Source organism: Martes martes (assembly GCF_963455335.1).
Source record: "Martes martes genome assembly, chromosome: 3".
Lineage (NCBI taxonomy): Eukaryota > Metazoa > Chordata > Mammalia > Carnivora > Mustelidae > Martes > Martes martes.
The window spans coordinates 184,948,811-184,972,644 of NC_137890.1; the positions used below are offsets into that span (position 1 = coordinate 184,948,811).

Here is a 23,834-nt window from a genome sequence, read left to right on the forward strand (position 1 = left end):
ATTAAATAGTCTTCTCTAACTGACTGTTCCAGTTTGGAAATGTTATGAACACATCTTTCTGTGGCTTACTTAAATATTTTTTAAGATTTTATTTATTTATTTGACAGACAGAGATCACAAGTAGGTGGGGGTGGGGGTGGGGGGAAGCAGGCGCCCTGCCTAGCAGAGAGCCTGATGCGGGGCTCGATCGCAGGACCCCTGAGATCTTGACCTGAGCCAAAGGCAGAGGCTTAACCCACTGAGCGATCCAGGCGCCCCTGCTTACTTATTTTTTACTCAATCCAGATTTAAAAGACAAAATCCTAGGTCCTCTAGGTTTTGATCCATTGACACAAGTAGAGCCAACAGTACCTTCCTTGTCCACCTATTGGTTATTCTGATGGTCAAATGGAAAGACTCGAGAGACAGTCTTGTTAACTTAAAATTGCGATGAAAGAACAAGTAATTTGCAAAGGCACACCCCTTCCAGTGTTCCCCTGCAACCCCTGTGACAGAATAGGTTTTCTGTGACTCTAGATAGGTTTTTTAAAAATTTATTTTTGTGGGAAAAATATATAACATGAAGTGTATCGTTCTAACCATGTTTAAGTTTGCAGTTCGGTGGCATTAATTACATTCAGAATGTTTTACAAACATCACCTCTATCTATTTCCAGAAACTCTTCACCACCCAAACAGAAAGTCTGCAACCATTACGTAATAACTCCCCATTCCCCTCTGCCCACCCCCAACCCCAGGTAACCTCTGTTCTGTTCTCTGACTCTATGAATTTACTTGTTCCAGATGCCTCAAAAGTGGAATCATAGAATATTTGTCTTTTTATCCAGCTTATATCATTTAACATATAGATATGTTTTTAAAGCAGCTCTATCCCATGCCCTTAGTGGAGGTTTTATTGCCAAATATTTGAGGAACAAAATGACTGGCAGAAGTTACTGAACCGGGAAAATGTTACTGAATTTCCAGTATGATAGTGATGTGGTATTTTCACAGTCTTTTAAAGACATAGACTGTAGGATAATTATTTCTGCCGTCCTGAGCAAGCCTTGCTCGTTTGGGGGATCCTTAAAAGACCAACTTGAATGTACAATATGCTGAAATAATCAGGCCCTGAACTCAAGCAGCCAGTTGGGATGGTAGAAGAAACAAATCGACCATGTGCTCATCTACAGACAAGAGGCTGATAACTGTGTAGACCAGTACTGTCGGAACTAGTTGCTGTCTGTTCCATTTTGTCTTAAATTCATGCACGTAGTGGGGATGCATCCTGTCTTGTGCTAACCAGTTGCCAGCTGTCCCTTCCAGTCTTTGTCACGTGAGTTTGTTTCCATTCGAGGCCCAACCTCATGACTCTTGTTCAGGAGGTTTACAGCTAACAGCTTGAAAGGAATCCCTGCCTGGGTGATTGCCACGAACATGGGAAATGATGGTGTAGAGGGGAGAGAGCAGACACTCACGGACCCCCTGTCTTGTGCCAGGCCTTTTAGACAAATGACCTCCCTGAATCGTCACAGCCTCTGAGGCAAGTAGCGACATCCCACTTTCACAGACGAGGGTGCCGCCGGCAGCACGGTAGGGAGGAGCTCTCAGATGTCGTCCCGCCGTACCCAAAGCCCAGTGGAAGTGTTTCCTTCAGCTAGAATGGCAAAGTTTTCACTTCTGATCGGATAGCTCAGAAATGGGGACAGAAAGGGAGAGCAGAAGGCTGCCAAATACCATTAACTGAATTTTTCATGACAAAGTAATTTCTCCAGATCAGGTTTTTCCCTTTACTGTACTTGATGGACGTATCATTATAATCTCATGTTTAATATGTAATTTAGCATACCGCAAAGCAGAATAAAAAGGCTGAAAACGAGCAAAAAAATGCATATATTATTCATTGCCTGCATCACGCTCTCTCCCCCGTAGACATGCTACGAGATGCCAGCTTCTCTCCCCACCCTGACGCTCTTCTCGCTGAGACAGGGCGTTCCTACTGACAGAAAGTGTAACCATTCACTTTGGTTTTAAAATGTTCTTTTTTATAGCAAGTGTATTATGTATCTGCAGCTTAGCTACTCTTAGTAGAACACTGCTTTTCAAACAAATAAATCCCGCTAAGCCAAGGAGAGTGTGGTAAAGGATATCCAATTATTTTATCCTCCTTTTCTTGGGGAGGAGGAGGGAGTGCTGAGGTCTGTCTTTTCACATGTATTGTACAAATCATCTTAACCTGTGTTTATTGTTTTGCTCTTCCTATTAAGGCTTAAATTGTCTCTAGTTTCCTTAGTTTTCTGAACTCCTTAATTAACTCCTGTAGGGGCCCAAGGTCACAACTTGATGTTTTGCTTTGGTCACACCTTGTATCTTCTTGGTCTGAAGAATTGTTTGCAATATCCACTGTTGAGTTTGTACCAGCTGATGGAGGTGGTGGTGAAAATTTGCTTTCCCTTCACGTAAGAGACCCATGAAATAATGTGGCCTGGTACTAGTGTCTTTTTATGGGGCTTTCCACTGCCGTTTGACTTTGGACAAGATGCTTCATTCTGAGCTTCCTGGCCCTCATTTAGAAAAATGCAGCCATATCACAGGTGACATCTAGTCTCTGAGCTAGTCAAAAACAAACAAGTGCGTTTAAATTTTGTCTCAGGAGCCCGAAAGGAAATCTATTTTTAGATAAGGCCCTCTATTTAACTATAGTAAATATTAAAACAATATATTTTATTGTCCAAACAATATCTATTTAAAACAGTATAATCTCTTGCAATTTGGCTTGGTGCAAATTCAGGTCAGCTAGTAAATTTTGATTCTGGTATATTTTAAACCCTCAAATACATTATAATAATAATAATTATTATTATTATTTTAAATAATTTTCAAATACAGCCAGCAAACTATGTGTCAGAGTGACTGCAAATGAGGAAACCTGGATTTTATTCCTTATTTAAAATCCTCATATTTAAGATGTAATGATGAATTACAAAGAAGTCTGAAATTTTCCAAAAGTTTCTGTAGTTGGGAAGATGTGTTAAACCTTCCTATTTATTTTAACACATAATATTTTCCATAGCACAGTTTTATCTACACTCACTCTTCCTTGGTGCTGATGGCTGTGACTAAGTACCTGAAGGGTCTGTCTGATTGCCCAGTGCGTGTGTGCCCTCTACTTTCCTTGTCACAGCCCACCACCATGCCATTAAGCTTGCTTCATAAATGCAAAGTCGTTTTCATATGAGCCTCAGTAAAACATTATCCCTTCAAGTGTTAAAAATAACACACATCTCTTTTGGCTTATTTGTATCAACATTGTTTTTTTGCAACATGGAAGCTTAGGAGTTGGTTGTGGTGTGGATTGAAAAAGCCCACTCAAATCTTTCTTCGTTTGTCAAAAAAATGTGGAGGTCTTAAAAGTCCAATTGTGTGGTTGCTCTAGCATCCCTGGAAAACATAAAAGAGCAGTATGAAGTACAAAACTATGTACGTACTTTAAAAAAGCAGTAAATGGAAATTAGGGTTTTTTTGGCAGAGTGGTTGGTGGGAGAGATTTTAATCATTACTCATGCTGTTTTTGCAGCAACTGTATCTCATCAGGTCTGAGATGCTCCTGATTGTAAGACGCGTTCCAGTTTCGGTGACATTAAAGTATTTAAAAAATGTGGCTGTAAAATGGATGAAATGTGGTAAATGCAGATTGTCTATTCCCCAGGACCTCCGGAAAACTTTATTCCAAGTAGAGCAAAGTCAGTATATGCTGGGTCTGTATGAGCTCCTTTCAGTGTTGTTTATAGTGAAGTAAGCTTTGATTTTTTATTTATTTTTTATTTTTTTATTAAGATTTTTTTTTTTTTTTAAATTTGACAGACAGATCACAAGTAGGCAGAGAGGCAGGCAGAGAGAGAGAAGGGAGGAAGCAGGCTCCCTGCTGAGCAGAGAGCTGGACGCGGGGCTCGATCCCAGGACGCCGGGATCATGACCTGAGCCGAAGGCAGCGGCTTTAACCCACTGAGCCACCCAGGCGTCCCAAGCTTTGATATTTTAAAAACAAATTGACACTAACGTTTAGATGTCCTTGTGTATGTGTGCTAGTGAGGCCCGGAAGTTCGAACTCAGGCTATGAGAACGTAACAGTCTAATTTAGGGTTAGAGAATATTCATGTTTGAAGCTGGAATAATAAGACATAACATGACCTTTCATTTGAAGTATGCCCCAGAAGTACCTCTTCTGCTTTTAAAGTTCTCTGAAGATGAATTATGAAAATTCTTATCAGTAGGACTAGTTTGAGTGTCAACTAGATGTAAAGACCTGTGGGGAATTAATATGAATAAAATGTGCCACAAACTCAAAGAGACCTTTGAGGGACTAAAGATTCTCATTATCTAGGAAATTTTCTTTATCTGCTACCTAATTCCTTTGCTCAACTTATAGTTTAAATCTATCCCCCCCACCCCTGCCATGGCCAGTAGAGATAGAAACTCAGTTATAATTATCTGTGGAAGAGAACAAATCTGATTGAGTCTGTGGGGAGTCAACTTCTTTTTTAAATGAGTTGTGTGAACCTGATTCTAGTATAAGATCTGGTGATGGAGGGGCGCCTGGGTGGCTCAGTGGGTTAAGCCTCTGCCTTTGGCTTGGGTCACGATCTCAGGCTATTGGGATTGAGCCCCACATCAGGCTCTCTGCTCAGCAGGGAGCCTGCTCTCCCCTCTTTCTCTGCCTTCCTCTCTGCCTACTTGTGCTCTCTCTCTGTCAAATAAATAAAATCTTAAAAAAAAAAAAAAAAAAAGATCTGGTGATGGAGACCATGGAAGCCCAGATATTAACTACCTTTCCACATAGATTGACACTGGCTTTGTGCAGGGTCAGTGAAGACACATCAGGAACAAGGACAAAATAGGGAGGTTAGAGAATGCGGGAAATGTTGATCGTCTGGGGCCACCATGACATGGGTTGGTGGCCTGGTCTCATGGGCGAGGAAGAGTTGCTGGACAGCTGCAGGGAGTAATTGAGACACTTTAGTCTGCCTCTGAGACCGACTTTGCAGTAGGAGGCTTACCTCGATTTCCTGTAATGGCCACCTATCCTGTGCCTCTCTAGAGGATAACATTCGTACAAACGACAGACAGAGATGACAAGTGCATCCGCAATTATCCATATACACCAGCATAGCTGGGGTATCTATTATTAGGCCACTTTCATGTTAAAATGTTCATTATTATGACATTTCAGTTTGGCATTTTAAAATTTCATCTCTGTCCCTTTTCATCTGTTATATTTCAGTGACTCAGATGTCCCACATCAGAAGTGTGTTAGACATGGCGGGGGTTGGGGGGGAATGAAACAGACACAGTCACTGTCCTCAAGGGTTTCGCAGATTAAGACAAAGAGAAAAACTCAGCCCAGAGAGGGAACTAGCCCAGCTAGCCAAGAGACTTCTTTACTTCTTTGTTAGTAACACACAAAGCAGAACCTGCCTCAGGAAGATTAGGAGTCCACTGATCCTCTAAGTCAGTGGGGAAGGCTCTGGAAGTTTGGTGATACAGTCAGGTGATACTGGATCTTTGTGTTCCCAGGGCTGTGTTCAGATCCTCAGATTAAAAAGGTTCTTACTATCTCCCCTTAGAGAACAGAATTGTCATTTAGAGATCAGCAACTGGGGGAGGTTAGCCATCTGCTATGTAGAAAGGGCCAAAGAGGTTTCTGTGAATTGAATTAGAATTCCCCTCCCCCACCGGCACTGCATAGTGATTTTTTGAAAAAGAGGGACTTTATGGGCTCAGTGAGGGAACTGCTTTAAATGGGAGTCTATGCAGTACTGTTTGCTGGTGTTTGAACCTCTCAGTAAATAACTTGCTATTGGCTTGATTTATTGTTATCTTCTTTATCTTGACTACTTTGAAGAAATACCATTAGAAGTTTTGAGATTTAACACAGCTGTTCCATCCATATCTGCAGATACCTTTTTGAAGAAAGGTGAGATTTCAAAGGCAAGATATAAGACCTTACAGAAACCATTTGGATCTCTCGAGTTCATGTCCATTTGTTTTTAGATAGAGTTTGTGAAGTAAAAATCTCTGTATAAATTTGTGACCGTATTATCACAGTCAGTTCAGGTATATAAGTTAACATCTGTTACAAGTGTTGGTCCAAACATGCCATATTGACTGAAAACATACCTGTAGGAAATTGCATTCAGGGTGTGCAATTATAATTTAATTTTTTAGTGCTAAGTCAGGTTATACTCTTCTCTTTCCTGTCCGTCCCATTTACAAACAAATCGGCTAAAGGCTAGAGCTAAGGAGGGAGAAGGGATGACAAGCTAGAAGGAATGAGGTACTTAAGCACTCAGAAAGTTTTAGCTTTGATTCATTTTTGGTTGAAACACAGTACAAGTGTTATGTTTAGTTTTTCCTGCTCTAAAATAGCACTGTTAATTTTTTCATTTGGTGAATTTTCACACAAGTGCTAATCACACGTTTCTATAAATTATATTAATTTAACTTATTTCCCTAAATGTTGTTCTGCAGTGTGTAGCACGGATGTTCTCAGATTCTTGGCTGTGTAAGCTTGTTGCAGTTGGAAGCAGAACAGAAACATCTGAAAGGCATTATTTGAGTTACCGATGCTGGAGCATCTGATCTCACCTTTTACTCTGCTCCTAAGTCACAACTGTTCTCTCCCTTTGTATCTAATCTGTACAGATGTCCTGCCTCCTCCATCACTGACATTGCCCCAAGGTTGGCTTTTTGGAGAAAACACTGTCATCATACAAGTAGAAGTTTAAAGAAAGAGTAAATTTTGGTAATTGTGTTTGGTGTTTGATAGTTTAGTTTGCAGGAGGATGACTACAGATTTAAAAGACAACGGAGGTAGGTGTGGGCGAGACTTCTTACCCCTAAAAAGAAGTACTTGATGATGGAAAACATAACTATTATTTCCTGTTTCTTTTCAGAGTATGATTTCATCCATTGTAAATAGCACATATTATGCCAACGTGTCAGCAACCAAGTGCCAGGAGTTTGGGAGATGGTATAAGAAGTACAAGAAGATTAAAGGTAAACTGACATTTTTGTTTTTAAAGCCTATTTTTAGTTTCTTAGGTCAATGAATTATTGGTTCTTTGGAGTTTATGCTAATTTTCTGTATACATTTTTATAAAATTATATATATGTAATTTTTACAAAGGTAAGATTCTTAATATTTCCTACAGGAGTTCTTAATTAGCTCCCTTAAAACTAAGATGGTATTAGAACTAAAGTAAAATTTGATGCATAATACGTGAAGTTTACCATTTTCATAAGAGATGCATGTGAAGGCCAAGATTTTTAGAAATATTTGAAATGGTTTATTTCAGATAGGCATGTCTATTTAAAAAGCTCAATCAATAAATCATTTCCATTACTATATTAATGGAAATTCAAAAGCAGTCATTGTGGCTTAAATCTGCACTTATAGTTCAAGTACCAATTAACAAATTGGAATGACTATTGGCTGTGGTATCAGGAAATCTTTGGTTAGAAATGGAGTTTTGATGTGTTTATTTGGTGACAGTTCCAGAGCAGTGGTCAAATCAAAGGGACTCTGTTGTAAAGCAGCCTTGTGTTCAAATTTCTGTTCTCCCTTTGCTAGTGTGTGTTTCAGCAAGTTATTTACCTTCACCAAGATCAGTCTCCTCATCTGAAAATTGAAACAATGATAATATCTGAATCATTCACAAGCTGTGAGGACTAATTAGGTTAATACTGGCATAAAGAAACCTCTTGATAAATAATATCTGTAACACTAGAATGCTAAAATAACAATTAATAGTAATGGTAGTACTAGCAGTAATATGGTAAATGTGGAGTTGTATCTGGTCCTGAAAATACAGTGTCTTATATGATACATGGCATGGCTGTTCACACCATCCAGCCCTTCAAATGTATCAGTGATCTTTTTTCTGTACAAATATGCCAATGTTGGAAACATTCTGGTGTTCCCACCCAACTCAGATGCTATTCAAATTCAGATGCTGCCAGCCCCCGAGCGGACTTGGGGACTCTCGGATGGTCGAGGGTCCGTCCAGTCCCTGTTTTCTCATGGTCATAACATCATCCATCAAGCCTTATTATAGGTATTCACGGCCTTGCTGAAAGTTCACTGCCCCCATCCGAGGTTCAGATGACCATTTATGGTGGGTAGGTAAAAGTAAAAGATGAATTATTTGTTTTACTACCTGCCAGTGTCCTCCAGGGAGGCGGGATCGAAGTAACGCTTGTTGGCCGTTTAGTGTTTGGGATCCTGTTTCCCAGTTTACCTTTTGAGGGAGTGAACTTTACATGCATCGGCAGCACACTTCTGATTACAAAAGACTGAGAGCATTTTATTCCAGATATCCAGTTTATAAGGAAAGTGAGGATGTTGAACTACCCAGGAGGAGTTAAAGTGCACTGAAAATTGAATTAAGATCCATTTCTCTTCCGCATCCTAAAATTCTTAGAAGCATGAAGGTTCTAGTTTGGGCACTTGCTTTATAATATTACCAATATTAACTCTCAGACAGGATAAGATGAATAACTCCTTCTCATTATAAGTTGTGATTGTGTAGTTCAGAAGGGTTTCTTTTCTCTAAGTGTTGTCTCCAAGTTTTTCTTTTAAAGTAAGACTATTGAAGTGTTTGAACATATCCTCTTTGGCTAAAAATCAAAAGAATCATGCAGCTTCAAGGTCATTTGTTAGATCCCATTTACTTGCTGTCAGGAGAGGAAGGGAGGAGAGAGCCCTCTTGGAATAGGCTGGAGTGTAATTCCAGATTCAGAAACTCTCCACTCTAGTGTTTTCAGAATTGCCACTACAGAACCCGTGTGTGTGTGTGTGTGTGTGTGTGTGTGTGCTCACACACACTCACACACACAACACACACATACACACATACACGAACACTTATATCTTCTACTTTTTTTTCTCTCTTAGAGATTCAATTCTTTAAGCTCTTTTTTTTTTTCAAGATAGTAAATGCACAGTTAAATCTTAAGTGTCATAAAAGCGGACGGAGACCTTGATTTCGATCAGGAGGTCAAGGATCCACACCTGAAGAGGCTGCCAGACACTGTGTACACATGCTATTCAGGGAGATGGAGCTAGTCATTGCTGTTGAGAAGTGTGTGTGCGCATGTGTGTGTGTGTCAGGAGGAGGAGAAAAGGGAAGGTTAAGGTATGTGTGAAGTAAACACAAGCTGCCGTAAAACAGTTCAAGTGGTGTTGATTCATCAACCAAGGGAGTGGGAGGAAAAACAAAGAATTCGTGGCAGGTATAATGGTGTACAGAAAATAAACACCCAGAGAAGTATATTTTATTAACTTTCGACCCTCAGGGAAAAGGCAGTGTCAGACCTATCCAGGCACATTTCATCTGAAAGAAGCTTTGTGCTATGAATAGATGTCACTGTGGGAGTTCCCATCGAGTAGAATCCACTTCTCATGGGAAAGGAATGATTTTGTTTGTAACATTTCTGTTTGTGTCCCTCCATTTTCAAAATGAGAAAGAGAAGGAATGAGTTTCAGATCTGGGAATGAGTAAGAGCAGAAGCAGCATTCTACCTAGGGCTCTCCCTGCGAACCTGGCGGTTGGAGTTTCGTGTCCTTCCTTGCCCCCCTACCCACCCCGTTTCCACCCCCAAATTACCAATTTACATGTAGCCTGGCTGATATAACGTATAGAAGAAAATCGCATGCTAACTTACTAATGTCCCAAACTAAATGCAGCTACATTGTTAAATATGTTTCCTATTATCTGCTAATGTCTGTTTTAATAAAACAGTGGGAACTAAATGGTTGCTTCTTAATCAAAACCATGATTTCCTAACATAAGCTATGTGATTCTGTTACAAATTGCCACATATAGATCTCCTAGGTCAAAATTTTTTTCTCTTCTCATAGAAATAAATAAACAGTAAAATAATTATATACTCTGCAAGATCAAAGTAAATATGACTAAAACCTGGCAAAAATAAAAGGCTACAGTAGGATTAAAAAAAAGGATCAGATTGCAAATTCTATAGTTAATGCTTAAATAAATATGAGAAAAATGAACAATCAATAATTTGATATCATTAAAGACAGATGTAAAAACGATATACAAATGGAATTGTCTGAATTTGGAAGTAAACATTTTAATGTGCATTTTTTGAATTTGTTGTTATTACAGCCAAACTATTTACACTTATTCTTTAAAATGTCCTAAGTTAGTTTGGCTTAGCATGTTAACTTTATTTTCCCCAGTGATCACAGCAGAGTACATTCTGTTTACCTTTTATCTTTAATTTCAAAGACAATCATGGTTGACACAGACATATTTGAGTTATGTTTAGTGTTAACTCAGGATGGATGGGGAGAGACGGTTGGCATCCTCTGCTTTTAACATCCAGAACTATGAACCTGCTTCCCAGGAATTTTTGATATTGAATAAAATGAAGTGGGTAGATAGGGTAGTAGGCTGGTTTAGACAGTATTTTGTATTGCTGTTCATCTCATACTGTAATTGCTTCCGGCCTAGATTTTACCGTGTAGAGCTCATAAGCTCCCAAGTATAAGAAAAAGAAAATCTACGTTCTTTGTAAAAGCAGGGGGGATAAAAGACCGATATTAACCATTGTTTAATGTTTAGGAGTTTTAATGTTGGACACAAGGGTAATCCACAGGGACCTGGAAACGTTCATGCTGCTACAAAATGATTTTCAAAAATTCTTGGGATTATGTTGAATTTACCCCATCAATTTTTCTCTCATAAGTTCTGCACACTTTAATGAAACACTTATTTTTTTAACCTCTTTTCTATTAACTATGTAGATATAAAGTTGCCTCATCATTTTTATGAAACTAAGTGGCAATTATATATGCAGTACCATTGGAAATGATACTCTCTGGCTATCTGGTTCTGCAGGGCATCTTCTAAGAATAAAAAAGTGCCTTAACAAAGAAGGACTCATATAGTTTAAATATCTCCTAATTAAAAATTAATAAGTTAAAATAATGTCATATCTAAAGTGTTTTTCATCTGACACCAAAAGCAAAATGAAGTGTCATCTTTGGTCAGGTCAGTCTCAACTATTTCATTGGTCACAAGAATTAAGGGGTCATTGCAAGTTCACACAAATACTAGTGAATATTGTAAAATTATTTGTGTCATAAAATAACACCACTACAATGAACTGACATAACCAAACCCTCTATTTTGGCCAGAAAGCAAAATTATCCTCATCACTTTTCTTTTCTCAATCATTGCTCAAGAACCCCCTGATTGTTAGTTGTCTTAATTTTATTTATTTGAACTTATTTTGCAAAATATTAAAGAGCTGGAAGAAATGAGGATTTGTAAAAACCAGTGTTACTTTTCCAAGCCTGGTTTATTCTAGTAATCAGTATTTTATCTGACCCTGTCTGATCTAGTCTTGCAAGATCAAACGTCCAGGCCAGCAAGCAGACAGTAAACAAAGCCCGTGAAGGGTTTCAGTAAACACAAAGATTAGATGTTGAATGAAAATTAAACTCCTTGAACTAGTCCTCTGTACTAAAGTGGTTAAGTGGGTTGTGATTAAAAGAAATAAGTAATTATGATCATTATAGCTGAAATGATATAATGTTACCACATTTAAAGCACCTCTTGTACCCAAAAATGATTGTGTCATTTACAAAGTGGTGCCTCCGAGTTGAATAGAAAAATCCATGTCCCCTGACCTGGTTCCACGAGGCAGTCCCCGCTTAGCCACGGCGGTATCGGTGGTCACGACAATGTCTTTAATCAACGGCCGGGACTTCTCCCTCTGCTGTTGTTTAGCTCTAATGAGGTAAAAGCAACTTACTTCTGTCTACCTAATTTTTCTGAGTCATGAGAGAGATTTTCTTTCAGCTTTGGATCAAAATGAAGGTGTGCGGCAAAGAAGTTGGTCCCTTTGCCTATACCGTATCTTGCCTGAAGTAATGCCAACATCGAGTCCTTGGCTTCTGCAGAAACCCTTGAACTCAGATGAATTTTACACAAATATTTGTGGAAATAGAAACATCACTTCCACAACCAGCCACTTTCCATCTTAGTGGAAGAGCCTCGTGCTTTTTTACTGTGACAGTCGCTGATGTTCATTCGTCACTCATGTTAGCCTGTTTGGCCCCCGATTAGAAACTTGTGGGTAGTGTCGGGAAGTGGAAGAATGATGTGTGGGAAATGCCATGGACCCGAGCTATGGGCCAGTTCCTTGCTTGGATCTTACGAAGCTCATTCTGGCTGTCCCGACAGCTGCTTCTTTGGCCTGAACTTTGTTCATTAATGGGTATAAATGTTAAAATGTAAAACATTCATTTGTCAACAATATGATTTGTAGATTAAAAGAAAGGAACTTGCTATCTCCTTATATTTATACTAGTCATGATGCCATTTTGAAAGGATGGAAAGGGGGAAATGATGTTTTTTTCCTTACTCATCTGTCCATCCATTCATCTATCATATATAATTACTGTTTGAAAGAAGTTCAAGACACAGTTCTTGGTTTCAAAAAGCCAGCATCTATAAAATTAGTTTGACCATCAACTTTATATACCTGGCAGGATTCTAAGTAAGGAATGTTGCATAGTCCCTCCTTGTGAGATAATTAGTCACAGTTACAGAACCCATTTTAATTAAATGTTTAGTGAGTGCTTCTACTACAGGCCATTTTCACTGCTAAAAACAGTGAGAAACATCCAGAAACACATAAGATGTGGTTCCAGCCTCTAGTTGGGTTGCTGTCAACCTAGCAGGGGAGGCAGCCCTCCATCTGGCAAATATATAGCAGTAGTATAAACTTGTGTTATAGTAGCACAGAAAATGGTCCATAAGTTTTACCTAACAAGTGTTAGGTCGGAGAGGAGGGTAATTTGAAAAGCAGCCCATGAGTTACACCTTAAGGACAGTAGAGTTCTGCAAGGAGAGAAGGAGAAGGAAGAACACTTCAGGCAGTTGCCAAGTTCATTGGTATAGACGCAGACGTGCAAAAAAGCATGAATGTCTAGAAAATATCGGTGGTTGTTCACTCTGTCTAGAATGACAGTGCATTTATCGCAGCACTATCATGTGATGCCCAGGATGGCTAACATTTTAATTGGTGAAACCGAAAAGCTAGGTGTTGGGGTTGATAGCATCAAACATTGGTAAAGGAGCTGAGATTTTTGGGGGGATCTGGCTGGGGGTAATATTGGTATTATAATGATGAAAAATAAGGTTGGGACCTTACCTTGGGGAACTCTGAAAGCGGTTGAGGTATACTGAGAATTGGCGAAAGTTTTTCAGCAAGGGAGTGATACCATGTAAACGGTGATATAAAAAAGAAATTTCTTTAGCAGTCCTCTATGTGTGGGGGTGAGTGTGTATGACAGGAGAGGAGGCAGGTGGGAGGGATAAGGGCAGTAGGTGCACCTGGGAGGAAGTAGGCAAAATAGAATCTATTGCAAGTAAATCTGTGCAAGTAAAGATAGGAAAGGGAGGCCTTGGCTTTTGATGCAGCAGTGAGAAAGAGAAATGACCAATGCCAGATATGTGTGGGAGAGAGAAAAATAAATCAAAGTAGAATTCAAGGTTTTGAGCTTAAGTGACTCTTCATGGTTTTGACAGAAATAGGACAATATAAATTGATTCATTGCTAATAATTTATTGAGAGTTGGTGAACTAGGTAGAGATATCCACTGGGCCATTCAAGATGTGGAACTAGCTGGCCATTGGACGGGACTAGAGAATGAATTTTGGAGTCAATGTTTTTGACATGATAGTTAAAATCCCACCCAAAGAGCATTCTCTAAAAAAGAGGATGAGCACAGGAAGAGATTGGAAGCCTTGAGAAGAAAAGGGTCATGGGTTAAGAAGGTATGGTTAGGAAGAAAGTGAGATTTCATGGAAGCCAGGCAAGGTGGGTTACTACTGGAGAAATGTTATCAAGGGTGCCGAGAGGAGGAGGAGGAGAAGAGGTATTTGGAGGTTCTTAGCTTTGGCAAAAAGGGGACCACGATGACATTGGAGGGAGCTGTTTCTTCATAGTGTGACAACAAAGAGAGCATATATGCATCTAAGAAGGGAAGGTGGCATGGAAATGAGGAGAGAAAACACTGGCTTAGTCAGGAAAGGATATAAAACAACTAACTGCAGCTTTAGGATTAAGTTTAACACATACTCCCCACCCTGTCCCCCATATTCAAGAGAGAGACAGTGGAGCCGGTGGAGGCAAAGGCTCGGGAGAGGGAGACGCGTGACAAGCAGGAGCTCACAAACAAGGGAAGGATGGGATCTGAGGCACAGAAGATGCTTTGCCTTTAAAGGAAAGAGAAATAGCTACGTTGTCTTTAGAACCTAAAGGAAAGAAGACGGACAAGGAGACAGGTTTTGAAGATGGAGGGAAGGGTAAAGAACGAGGCATCTTATACTGTAGGGGGCTGTTGTGATTATCTGGCAGTAAGAGAGAATGGTTGGGATGGGGTTTGGTGAGGAGAATGCCTGAAACAGATTCTGGACCAACCATATTTGGTCAACAGTGGGAGCTTAGGGAACTGAAGGAGGTGAGACAGTTAGGGGTTTATAGAGGTTCAGGTCTCTTCAGTTCTTAGCTTTTTCTTAGAGTGTGCTTTAGAGTTCTCAGAGTTTCAGATTTCCATTTGTCCTGCCCAGATGAAGAACCTACAGAGTTGTGAAGTGAGTTTTTAGGTAGACCAGGAAATGTCCAGCTTGTTAAAAATCTAGTATGATTGTGGTGACATCATCTTATTTTGGGAAAATCAGTGGGTTAGAGTCAGAGAATTCTCTAGCTTTATGGTCAATTAAATAAAAATTATTTATTTTTTCTTCGATGATTTACAAAGTTAAAAGCTGAAAAGGACTTAAATTCACAAGGTGCTCAAAGCTAAGTACAAATGCTATGTAAGAAGCTGGGATGAACATGGTAATTGCCTGCGCCAGACGGTGTTGAACTCGTCATTCACCTGACTGGTGATAGGCCTTCATTTCACCTTTTGCAGGAATTTGAGATGATCTGATTTAGGAATCCTGAATTCCCAACGAAGTAGATGAATCTGGACTCATATACAATTTAAGTCAGGCGATGAGTTCTAACGTCAGGCCTTTCAAGCTGTCACCTTTCTAAGTTCCATGTTCTATAGTAACCTTGACTCATTTTTTTTTTTTAAAGATTTTATTTATTTATTTGACAGAGACAGATCACAAGTAGGCCGAGAGGCAGGCAGAGAGACAGAGAGGGAAGCAGGCTCCCCGCGGAGCAGAGAGCCTGATGCGGGACTCGATCCTAGGGCCATGAGATCATGACCTGAGCCGAAGGCAGAGGCTTAATCCGCTGAGCCACCCAGGCACCTGACTCATTTTCTTTTTAAGATTTATTTATTTATTTGAGAGAGAGAGAGAATTTGTGCATGCAGAGGTGGGGGGAGGGGAGGCAAGAGCTAGATGGAGAATCTAAACCAGACTTCCCCTGGGTGCAGAATCTGACCCTGGGCTCCATCCCACAACCCTGAGCTGAAACCAAGAGCCAGGTGTTTAACTGGCTGAGCCACCGTGCACCCCTTGACTTAGTTTTGAATAATCCCACTAGTAGACTGCAGGTTTTTTCAAAGAACATCTTAAGGGCACATCCATTTTGTGCCCTCCGCAGACCCCTATGAACATAGGACCTTGAACATTGTAAGGACTTATTTTAGTAAATAGTAATCAAATTGAATTGAATATATGAACTTATTTGAACATATGCATTTAAGACAGTTTTATTTTTACACATATGATATTATGACTAATCTTATTTGCTATCTGATGTCTCAGTTGAGAGAAAAAAGACAATCTTTGCCTGTTTAATTCATATTACAAACGTCCTTAGCGAATTAGTAATGGGTTAAAATCATTCTTTTTTTCTATTAGTTATTACTGAGCTAAAGATTTAGCAATAGTCACTTGCACTGAAAAAGACAGTAACACCTTTGTTAAGTAAAAATTAGGGACCATATATGTAGCCTACAAAAAGCATCCCTTTGAGGTTTTTCCAGCTAGTTTATTGAATATTTTCCTTGAAATAATGGCCTAAAATATTTAAGTCCTGTAAAAAGCAAAGAGAAAGGCCAATGGAAAAGAGTGAATTATGGGTTTATTTTTTCTTTGATTAACTTTTCTTTAATTGGTTGAATTAAAGAATTCATACACATAAATTAATTAAAGAATTCATACACATAAAGAATTAATACACGCAGAATGCCCACTGGCAAAGGTAGAATGCTCCGAAACAATAACATTAAGTTTCTGAAATGCTGTTTTTTTCCTCGTGTGCTGAACTCACCTCTGAAATTACAGTTTCAGATTAAAATAAAGAATAAAAACAAAGATACTATTAGATGTAATTAGCTTTAACCTATACAGAAAGCTCCAGGAATACTTGAAATGGTCAATGTTATCAAACCAGAAGGGACAGTGGTGTTCGGATGGGGAGGGCGGAGATTACAATAAGGGTGAAAGTGAGTAACGCTCACTTTTTCCATGGAACATAATAGGTCCTCTGAGCTTTTTCTGCCAAAGCACAGAGGTGTCCAGCTTCAAGTGCTTTGTGGTAGATGTATATGTTTTTGTGGATCTTATATGATGGAAAAAGGAAGTTGATAATAAGGGGAAAATACACCTAAGAAAACCAGTCGTATGGTGTGAGCACAGTGCTGGCTGGTGCACTCTGCGTATGGGGCTGGAAGCATTTTCCTCCCAAGCCTTGTTTTATTAGGAGTTAACAAGTTGGCTCTGAGTATCTTGCTCTAGGCAGAGACTTTGCAAGCAAGTTCTCAACCCAGAGACAGATTCTCTTTAACAAATTTAGAGAAAAACAAATCTTTAACTTTCGTAGTCCTAAAAGACTTAGCTTTTTGTTTTTTTCCTTTTGCCCTTCAGCCCTTTCAGACTCCTAATATTTTTCTTTAATTATATTTAGTGAGCTCTTCTGGTTATCGTTTTTTTTTTTTTTTCTTTTTAATGGTGTGGGATTTATATTCGATATATACGGAACGTTAGCTTTAGCTCTCAAATCATGTTAACAGAAAATGGATTTTGTACCTCAGTTTGTACAAATTGACTTTGTACTTCAGTTATCGACTAGGACAGAATAAATCAGAAATCTTTTCAGTGCTGGGGCATATTCAGTATTAGCACGTGGGATGCTGTTACAGTTTGTCAGAGAAGTTAGTGTTATGATACCTTTGAAAAAGAATTTTACTCAGTGAAAGACTTTGGGTGGACGGTCTGGCCATTTAGTGATAGTGTGTAACCCGGTTCAGGGAGAAGAGTCAAAGTAAATATCAGGTTGAAGCATATGAAATTGCCATTTTTGTAGCTTAAAATTATGTATTGCCAATTTCATATGGTTCAGTCATACAGGAATTTACGGTTATTACCTTCTTATGTGAGTGTACATACCACTTTTTATTTCTTGTTGTTTACATGTTTCAAAGAAACACTTCATATTGACAATTTATAAGGAGTACCTCCCAGAGCTCTCAGTCGTGTGATTCATGTCTTTTCATCAGTCAGGTGGGAGTCTGTGCTGATGACACTCACTTTGGAACAAAACTTTTTTGTCTGCAAGAAAAATAAAAGAGGGGCGCCTGGGGGCTCAGTTGTTGGGTGTCTGCCTTTGGCTCAGGTCATGATCCCGGGGTCTGGAAATTGAGCCCTACATCAGGCTCCCTGGTCAGCAGGAAGCCTGCTTCTCCCTCTCCAACCCCTCACCTGTGTTCCCTCTCTCGCTGTCTCTCTCTCTCCCTCTGTCAAATAAATGAATAAATAAAATTACAAAAAAAAAAAAAAAAACAAGAAAAGAATGGGGGAGAATCATGAAAATAAATATAATGAGTGTGAATTTATATTATACATGACTAGAATAAATTGCTAATAATCAACAGAATCGGGGTGCAAGGAACTATGTTTTATCATCAAATAGAAATGCATTTTAAATTATAGGCAGGTGTTACAGGCCCATCTATGTGTAGCAAAGAGTTAAATCGTCTGAAGCAAATCAGAGTGGAGTATTTGAAACTAATACTACCCACTATTGGATCTCTAGGGGCTGGCATCATTTCTGGCACATAATAGTTGATTAATAAATACTTATCATAGGAATTAAAACAACAAACAAATGTGGATAATCCTGTTTTAGTGATTCGCTAATTCCATTATTGAGGAATCAGTGATTTAATCGCTTTGTAGCACTGACTAGCTTTTTCAATCGATCACATCAGAAAGGTTTACAAGCATATGGGGAAGGCATCAGGTTGCACCTTCACCATTCAGACAGCCCATCCCTCCTCATGTCACCGATGGGCATATGTGCCTCATGGCTTTGTGCATGCCCATCAAATAGAAGGCAGGACTTTTCTGTAGCAAAGGAGATAAGTCCTGACTCAAATCCTAAAATTAATAATAACCACATGCCCCCAGTTGGGCCTTTTCGCATAAACAGTGGAACAAAGGTTTAAGGTCCTAAAGATGGAGGTTTGGGTGTGATTCTTCCTTCAATAGGATTGTGACATTATTTTTTGTGAGCTTCAGTGTCTTCAGGAAAGTGGTCATAATAATATCGCTGTCATACTGTTGTGAGAGTTTAATGACAATGATACGTACGGAGTTTAGCTCAGTGCCTCAACTGCTATATGGACGGTAGGGTTTCATGTTCCTGGAAATGCCAGTGTGTTTTAAAAGAGGCACTTGAGCAAGACAGTTATGAGAATTTCTGCACTTACAATGCACATTTTTCTCTAAGGAAAATTCATTAGGAAGTATTGGTGACATCTGTAGGCTCTGAGAAGTTAACTTTGAGTAACGCAGAGAAAGAGAAAAAAAAAAAACCCTAGTTTTTACTGGTCATGTGGTTTATCATGGTTATGAGGCTTTGTGCCAGCAGCCCCGGTCATTTTGAATATTCCTAAATATTTATCTACATTTGGACAGCTATTTGACCTTGAACAAATTATCTGACCTCTCTGGTATTAGATGGGATCATTGTCTTTAAAGTTGGGCTCCAAGATTTTGGACCTAAGGGTTGGGAGCAAGGAATTTGGGGTGGAGGTATGAACATCCAAGGCACTGATATACTCAGGAGTATCTTTTGTTTATACTCCAAGGTTTGGGTGCCAGTTGCCAATTCGAAATTATTAATTTGATTGGCAACTTTTCTACCAAGAATGCCAGAGGCAAACCCGTGTCATGGCCTTGTAAAATCACTTCCAGAGTACTTTCTGAGTTGAAGGAGTCACAGAAATTCTGCCAACCTCCTTCTCCTTCCCTTCCCCCACTTCTGTTCTTCTATCCTGGGTTTCCAGGAGATGTTCTAGGGAATACTGGACTGTTATCTTATTAAGGAATCCATTAGCACTCATTCATGCTAATCCACTTACATTTGCATAAGCATCTTAATGGTTTTAGGGAAAATCCATAGGCCAGAAATTCCAGAAATTTCTCATTGCAAAGCTTTTTACCCAGTTCATTTCTTTCCACAGCTAAGTATGGACAGACCCCCAGGGTTATTTCACAAAAGCAACTGTGTTAAGGTTTGCATTAAAACACGAGGTTCATGGTTCTGGAAATTTTATCAGTCTTTTAAGTAGTATTGTTAGATAAACCTGCAGGAGCGATCCTACATCTACAGTGAGTGTCACTACATAAACTACTATTATTCTCGTTGCAATCGGGGAGTTTTGCAAAGAGAGATACCTTAGAAAAGCCTTAAATTCTTGCGGAAGAGTCAAGAAGCAGAAGCAGATATTCTGAGAGAGGGAATTGTTTCTGAAAATCCTAGCAGCAGTTACTATTAGGTAAGTCACCTGGAAGGTTGCATTAAAACCGATTGACAGATAATCCTCCATGTTTTACAGGTAATTCCCAAATCACCCCGGAAGTTAGAACCCAGGCCCTAAATATCCCAGTTTGTTCTTTCTATCCATCATATGCCATCTTACTGTGATTGTCAAGCATCTGATGTGTGCCCATCAGACACTTCTCCTTTTGCTTTTAAATTCTCAGCAAGTATATTTTGGGGCATTTAGTCATTGGAGTATATTTTGAGTATTGAAATTTTAGTAGGTTTACTTTACATAGCATCTACAGCAAATAGACATAATAAAAATAATGAAATCCAACTGAGAAAAGCACTGAACTAAAGAGGAAAAATTATGTTTTTGTTTTTTTTTAAAGTGTGGACATTTAGATGCCTACTCATTTCCCTGGGAAATAAAAATAAGACATTAAACATTTGCTTTAAAAAAAAAAGTAGAATATTTTCCTTCTTTCGTTTGGTTGATGTAAATATAACATGTATATACTCACAGTGGATTTTATTCCTTAGGGGTTTTGTTTTGTTTTTATTCATGTTAACTTTTGAAGCTTAAAGCAATATTTGTGTAGCATTTCTATGAATTTAATGTCAAGAGTTGTGAGATGTATCATTTTCTATCCCATCTATCCTGCGTCCTGATTTGCAGGTCAGAATATGCACTGTTAAGCCTCATTTGGAGAAACTGAATAGCAGTACCTCCCTGTGTATACCGTGAGGCATGTGATTCTATACTGATAATGAGTCCTTCTAAAGTATAGGATTTATTTTTAAAAGTGCTGTGATGTAACACGGCATAGTTAGTTGAAAAAAAGAAGAGACTGCAGTTCCTTAGGTGACCTTTGAGAAACAGCAGACGTTTGTCAGAGTGTCTTAATCAGGAAGTTTTGAAATGCGAAGCCTAATCTGTTAATCATAATTATACAGATATTTTCTGAAATTTACAATAGTGCTTTGACAAAGATCTTTCACATAGATACTCATCATCTAAACTTTAGTCATACAATTCTGAGATAATAATATTTTCCCTTCGGCAAGACTGAGGGCCGGAGAACCTCCAGCTTGCTCAAGGAGGCCCCACAGCTAATAAATCATAGAATGCAGGTTTGGGTACAGGTTCTAATACCGTGTCCAGTCAGTGCTTCTTCAGTATAATGTGACCACCAGCAAAAACTGAAGATTTATCACATACATCTTCTTAAAGATTTTATCACAGCGAGAGAGGGAACACAAGCAGGGGGAGCAGGTGAGGGAGAAGCAGGCATCCCGCCAAGCAGGGTGCCCGATGCGGGGCTCGATCCCAGGACTCTGGGATCATGACCTGAGCCGAAGGCAGATGCTTAACGACTGAGCCACTCGGGTGCCCCATCACATAATTTTTTTAAAAAATGGTTATACATGTATAATGTAGTGAATGTTAAGTGAGATTAGAGAAAAGAATAGACAACAGACTTTGACAGTTAATAAGTAAGTGTCTGGTCTAGTCTCCAAAGACAACAGCACGAGAAGCACCTGGGTGGCTCAATTGGTTAAACGTCTGACTCTTGTTTTTGGCTCAGGTCATGACCTTGAGGTTGTGAGTTCCAGCCCCACGTCGGGCTCCACACTCACTCAGCATGGAGGCTGCTTGGTATTCTCTCTTTCCCTCTCCCTCAGCTCCTCTCCCTGCTTACCCACCCCCCCCCAAATAAATAAAATCTTTTTTTTTTTTTAAGATTTTATTTATTTATTTCACAGACAGAGATCACAAGTAGGCAGAGAGGCAGGCAGAGAGAGAGAGAGAGAGAGAGAGAGAGAGGGAGAGGAGGAAGCAGGCTCCCTGCTGAGCAGAGAGCCCGATGTGGGACTCGATCCCAGCAGCCTGGGATCATGACCTGAGCTGAAGGCAGAGGCTTTAACCCACTGAACCACCCAGGCACCCCTCAAATAAATAAAATCTTAAAAAAAAAAAAAAAAAAGACAACAATGTAAAGATGAAATAGAATAGTGATTCACAGACTTTAGTGTACATAAAAATTACCTGGTAGCTATCTGGTAGAATTCCAAAAGCCAATAATACACAGATGACAGAGATGTTGATGCGCAAACTTTAGTGTACGTAAGAATCGTTGGAATCTTAGTGTACATAAGAAGTCTAAGATTCTGATTTGGAGCCCATGAATTTGTATTTCTAGCAGGCTTCCAGGTGATATGGATTTTGATGGTTCAAGGGCTGTACTTCTGAATAGTACCTGAAATGTACAATGTACATGAAATATAAGTATATATTATATGTAATATATACTTATATGTATATATCAATATACTTATATATACATATGTAAGTATATATATATATCAGGGACTTGTGGTAATTAAGATAAATACTTGACTTCCTGGGTATACTGTAAAATTGCTTACATAAAATGAGATTTTTGCACCAAATGTCTTTTAATTGTAATGCAGATTAGTTCCTGGGGAGGACTGTGACTTTCTAGTCTATGAACCACCAGCTATAACCAGCAATGATGGCCACTAAATAGCTAATGGTCATAGGCTGCTTTTGGTTAGAACATCAACTCTGTGAACTTGGGAAGGCTCTAGAAGCTCCTGCAATTCTAATGCAGGGCTACAAAGGGCTCTCCTACTTTGGAGAGAGAATCCAAAGTAGAATACTTAAATAGAATCCCAGAACCACTCAGAGAGCAGTTAGATAATGGTTTCCCATTTCCTGAAGTTTTCACTCATTCCCAGAAAACTCAGAGGAATCTGTAAGATATCTTGGAACTCTGAGTTTCTCAGAAACCTGAGCAGACTCAGATCTGAACTGTTCGCCTGCAAGGCCCCTGGTCTGAGATCCTTTCCCAGGGGTTAGGAGAGCTACAGAAGGCCTCTCAGCCAGGAGGCAGAGAAATGTTTCAGCCCATTTCAGCCCCTCTTGCCTTGACATTTCCTCAAACCACATCCCATTTGGAGACTCAGACTTGAAGCTGGAGGCATCATTCCTTCCCAGGCACTTCCCAACCCCACAGATCCCCTTCAGGACTTCAGCAACAGTCCAATCAAATTCAGTGTGAATTAAATTGCAGCTCTGATTCAAAGCCCTGGAAGTAGTTGTGTTTTTTATGTCTCTTTAATAAGTAAACGTCTTGGCTTTATTGAGGACAATTTTGGTTGTGACTGTGGACATTGCTTTCATCATCAGAATCAGGACTACAGTTTATCCTTCCCTTTTTTCCAGGATTTCTTTTTCACAGCCACATATTGCAGAGATAAAATGGACCCTCAGAGCCAAGGTGTTGTCTTTGGACTTGGTTTAGTTTAAGACAGACTTGTTATGTTTTCCATTAGAGGGACAAAGCAAAGCGCAAAATCAGGCACTGCTGTTAGATCTGCGTTTCAGCTATTGTGAATACTTTCAAATACATTTAAAAAGAAAGAAAGAGAGGCAGAGAGGGAAGGAGGAGGGGAAAAAGGAAGGAAGGAAAAAAGAAAAGAAATAATGAGCATGCGAGCTCAATTTTCAGGTGGAGTCTGGTACACTAGACTAGATGTTCCTCTCGCCTTTTCTTAACGCATTTGTCTTTGACCTGCTGTGACTTTAGAGGCTAAAATAGTATTCTGATATTTTTTAGGAGAGTGGTAGCAGAAAGAAAATGATTTTCAAGCTTGGCAAAATCTGTACAAATTGTTATTGAAACCATACACTGCTCTGGCCCGTGGAGATGTAGCTTGTTGGTCAGCATTTGATTTTTAAGCATTCTTAAAAGTCAGGATGATGATTTTTTTAAATCATTTTTCATTCTTTTTTTTTTTTTTTTTTAAAGATTTTATTTATTCATTTGACAGACAGAGATCACAAGTAGGCAGAGAGGCAGGCAGAGAGAGAGGAGGAAGCAGGATCCCTGCTATGCAGCAGAGAGCCCGATGTGGGGCTCGATCCCAGGACCCTGGGATCATGACCCGAGCCGAAGGCAGAGGCTTCAGCCCACTGAGCCACCCAGGCGCCCCATCATT

At 39.4% G+C, this 23,834-nt stretch overlaps 1 protein-coding gene across 2 annotated transcripts in view; it reads left to right on the plus strand.

Moving 5' to 3' along the window:
• Window positions 1-23,834, plus strand: part of SATB2 (SATB homeobox 2) — a gene marked incomplete at both ends in the record, with an annotated part of 184,687 nt that overhangs the window by 84,928 nt on the left and 75,925 nt on the right. For both annotated transcript variants that reach the window (XM_080799168.1, XM_080799167.1), the window contains one exon: window positions 6,932-7,034. In XM_080799168.1, coding sequence (XP_080655294.1) covers window positions 6,932-7,034 — 103 coding nt within the window. The remainder of the gene's footprint in view (window positions 1-6,931; window positions 7,035-23,834) is intronic.